General features: G+C 51.6%; 1 protein-coding gene across 3 annotated transcripts in view; it reads right to left on the minus strand.

Moving 5' to 3' along the window:
* SNX29 (sorting nexin 29) overlaps window positions 1-2,762 on the minus strand; it is a 495,833-nt gene extending 493,071 nt beyond the window's left edge. For all 3 annotated transcript variants that reach the window (XM_058711881.1, XM_058711878.1, XM_058711879.1), the window contains exon 1: window positions 2,551-2,762. In XM_058711881.1, the coding sequence (XP_058567864.1) occupies window positions 2,551-2,557 (7 nt within the window). In that variant the 5' untranslated portion in view covers window positions 2,558-2,762. The remainder of the gene's footprint in view (window positions 1-2,550) is intronic.
* Window positions 2,763-4,312: the final 1,550 nt, after the last annotated feature.

Consider the following 4,312-nt stretch of genomic DNA (forward strand, 5'->3'; position numbering starts at 1 on the left):
TGCTCTGTCTCTCCCTCTCTCTCTCAAAAATAAACATTAAAAAAAATTAAAAAATAAAAAAAAAAGAAATGTGAAGGGGTAATTGGAGAACGGGGGTCAAAAGTTACAGAAGTCCGGTTATAAGATATGTAAGCATTAGAGATGTCAAGTACAACATGTCAACATAGCTGTACGATATCTAGGAAAAGAGCTAAGACAGGAAATCCTAAGAGCTCTAATCGCAAAGAGAAAAATATCCTTATTTTCTTATTGTATCCAAAGAAGATGGATGTTAGCTGAACCCATCAAGGTAATCATTTCACGATAAATGGCAATCACGCTGCTCGCCCTAAACTTACAGTGATGTATGTCAATTATTTGCCAATAAAACTAGGGGAAAGAAAAAAACTGAAAATACCTGACTTCCCTTCTACCCTCAGCAACCATTTTTTCTGCCTCAATTACAATCTTTCCAAAAGAAGGCTGTCATCCATCCTGAACACTTCTTCCTTAAAAAGCCATCTGTTGGTTTCCTTTTGTAATGATTTTTTTTTTTAATAAATTTTAAAACCTCCTTATCTTTGGTATTAAGTTGGCTTTTGAAGGCTACATTGATCAAGTTCCCTTGGCTTGTCAATTTCACTGGCACCTGGGATCAAGGCCCGAGAATGGTCCAGAATTTGAGGCACAGTCTCCTTGGTTATATTAAAAGCAAGAGGTTTTCAAGGCGTACTTAGCCCCAGCCCTTGTCTCAGAGCTGGGTCAGAAAATCACCCCACCTGAACCTCGGCTGGGTCCTTACCTCCACAACAACCGCACTAAGTTCCCATCTACACACCACACGAAGCACAGTACCAATAACCCGGTAGAGTTCTTTAGTCATCGCAACACGACTAGGTGACAGGTACTATTATCTACCCCCATTTTGCTGGGACTTCCAGAATGGTCAAATCACACAGCTTTTTATAGCAGAGTCAGGATTTGAACTCAGGCTGTCTAGCTGCATCCAGGGCCCGCACTTACACCAGGGTGTATTATCTCCTGGGTGGAAACCAGCTCATCACATCTTTGCTGCAGGATCACTAACATTCAGGGGCCAGAAACTTTAATTAGGCCAAAAACTATTTGCTCTGACAACAGAAGCGGTCTATCTCCCAGGAAACCCCCTTCCCAGCCCCCTCACCAGGACCAACAATTTCACACATCTTGCTCTGAAAGGCAAAACAAAAGGCGCATGTCTTGTAAAAAAAAAAAAAAAAAAAAAAAAAAAGTGACCCATGGAGATAACTCGAAGGTTAAAAACTAAGAGACACACATCCTCACCTCTTTGCCCCCACCCCCCAAACTCCAGAAATGCCTGGGTGAAAGGCTAGGGCTACAGGCGGGGGGGGGGGGGGGGGGGGGGGGGGGGGGGGGGGCGGGAGACACTTCAGAGGCAATCCCACAGTTCAAAGGAAAACAGGCAGGGAGAGGGTAGGCGGATCCTCCTAAGAAAATGCAGATCCCAGTCAGGGCGGGCTGAGAGGCTTCCCGGAGTCACTCTGAACGTCCACCACCACCCAGGAATGACTTAGCACCAAAACACCGACAGACCGCTTCAGAGAAGGGCCGAGAACACGCGTCCAAGTCTAGGGACTAAACTTCAGAAACACCGAGGACGAGCTGTCCACACCCACCTCCCTCCCACTCCCGGCCTCCCCACCAAAACCACACCCCTCCCTGCGGGCGGGAGGGGGGTGGGCTGGGACCTGAGACGCGTTGGTCCCCAGATGGGTTCGGTGTGGAACCAGAAGGGAAGGGGGTGCAGGACAGGGCCAAGGAGACCTCAAAGGAGCTAGGAAAAGAAGTGAAAGGGGCAGGAGTATGAAACAAATAATAATAATAATAATAATAATAATAATAACCAAAATGTAAGAAGCAAGGGTCAGTAGGGAAACTGAGCGAGTAACTGGGAACCACTGGGGACTGGGACAGCAAAGCACCGGGGCACAGGGCGCAAGGGAATGGGAGGCGCGGGGAAGACAAAGAGGCTGGAGCACTCACAGTCCTCTGGGGACCGACACCACGGGGGCTCGGGGCTCAGGGGCCAGCAAGCTAAGAGTGTCTGGAGACGACACCCTCCCTGCCTGCCCGGAGACTGGAGGGACCGCACACACGGGGCCTGGGAAGCGGGAATGATGAGGGAGCAGAGGGCCCTGGAGCTGAAGCTGGGACTGGGGGCGTCCAGGAGTTAGGAGGAACTGAGACCCGGGGGACTGAGGACGGGGAGAGTGGTGACTGGGCACGGGGGTCGGAGCGCTGGGAGAGACTGGAGGTCTGGAGACAGGTGTCCGGGAGCGGGCTAAGTGGTGGACGGGAGGCTGGGGGCTGGGAGTGCCTGGGCTCGGGTCGCCAGAGAAGTGCAGGTGACCAGGGTCCAGCCCCCGGGCGTACGCAGGGGTCTGCGAGCGACGGGACAGGGGTCGGCCGGCGGGCGGGCGGGACGCGGGGGCTCGGGGGCCGGAGTGTGCAGCTGGAGCGGCGGGAGCAGGGGCGGCCCGGCCGGGTGACAGCGGCGAGGCCGCCACTCACCGCTCATGGTGCTGCTCCCGGGCCGGTGCCTGCGCCGCGCTGCCGCCGCTGCCGCCACTGCCGCCGCCGGGCTCCAGACAGGCCGGGAGACAGCGCGCCGCCCCGCCCGCCCGCCCCGCCCCGGAAGTGGAGCGCCGCCGCCGCGGACCCGCCCACCGACCCGGAAGGTAAACAGGGGAGCCGGCGGGGCGGTGGGGCGGCGGGAGCCGGGGTGGGTCGGAGGCGCCTACAGGGCCATGCGGTGGTGCGAGAGCAACGGGGCGTGCCCGACCGCGGCGGGCCGGAACCGGACGCTTCTCTCCTGGGCCCACAGCCCCGTCGGGAGACCGTGACCAGGCCACGAGCAATGGGCCAACACCTTTCCAGAGAGTAATAGGAGCTGAGAAGGGAAATAAAAAAGGGGAATGGGCCAAAGCGTGGGAACGGGGGAGGCGGACGGTTCTGGAGCGCGCCTCTAAGGAGACGACCTTTGAGCCCAGACCGGGATGATGGCTGGGAGGGGGGGGGAGGGGAGAAGGAAAAGGGTCTGTGAGAAGCTAGGAGCCCTGTTCCGTATATTAAAAGGGAACGTATGCCTGCTCTCAGAGATACTACAACTCAAAGGGACTAATCATTACAGCAGCATAACTGACTCAAAATATTATGAACCAGATAACTTTCGTGGAAAAAATATATGTACACGTGTGTGTACAACTGGGTGTGTCAGTGTGTTTTCATTCAATCCTTAAGACAATCTTATAAGGAAATACCATTATTCCCATTTTACAGATGGGGAAACTGAGGCACAAGTGTGTAAGTCACTTTCTCACAGTCACCCAACATTTATAACTTCTAGTAACAGAGCCAGGATTCAAACCCAGGCAGTCTGGCTCCAAGAGCCAATGCCTTAACCACTGTACTGTATTGTCTCCCGTAGCCCTCAAGAGCCTAGAATGGAACCATTGTGGGCCCCAAATGGAAGCCCATATCCCAAACCTGACACAAAAGTCACAATGCCCCAAGAGATCTATGCTCAGTGTACCAGTGAGCATCTTAATGATCAAAGTCAACATTACCACAAGGCATCACCTGTTGCATAACCTTTCCATAGCACCCCAGGACCTTTATAAACAACCCCAGGAGAGGAATGCTCCCCAGTAATAACTAGAATTGTAGCCCAAAAAGATTTCGGGGAATTCGAATGGACTTAAACTGATACGAAGAGAAAAGAGAAAAAGATCAGGATGCCTGGGTTTAAATCCTGGCTCTGCCATTTACTGGTTATGTTAAGTTGCTCTGACTTAACATCTGTAAAACGTTTTTGCCATCATCTATAACATGGAGATAATAATCACATACTTTGTGATTTGCTGTATGCATTAAATGAGTTAGTACAGGTAAAGCATATAGAACATTCCTGACACATTAGGCTAGATTTTAGTTATAATTATTACTACCTGCATTCAGGTTCTGAAAGTGATACCTACTATACCTTTGTCACAGTTTGCAGTTCCACGTTTATTTATACAATTATAATAATGCCTGATGTCTCCATTAAGCTGGAAGCTTACAAGGTCAGGAACCTTGCACTCCTGCCTCGAGCACTGAATTACTGTGGTTGACTCTAGGCTCCTCCTACCTACAGGAGTACATAGAACAACCTTGCTTCCCTTTAATAATAAAGAGAAAATTCCCATCTGGCCTTAAATGTATGCGTGCAGGTCTAGGAGAGAAGGTGGCTACCAGAGAAATGTGTGACTATGCAATTTACACACTGCAGTGC

The sequence above is a fragment of the Neofelis nebulosa genome, chromosome 18 (genome assembly GCF_028018385.1).
Source record: "Neofelis nebulosa isolate mNeoNeb1 chromosome 18, mNeoNeb1.pri, whole genome shotgun sequence".
NCBI lineage: Eukaryota > Metazoa > Chordata > Mammalia > Carnivora > Felidae > Neofelis > Neofelis nebulosa.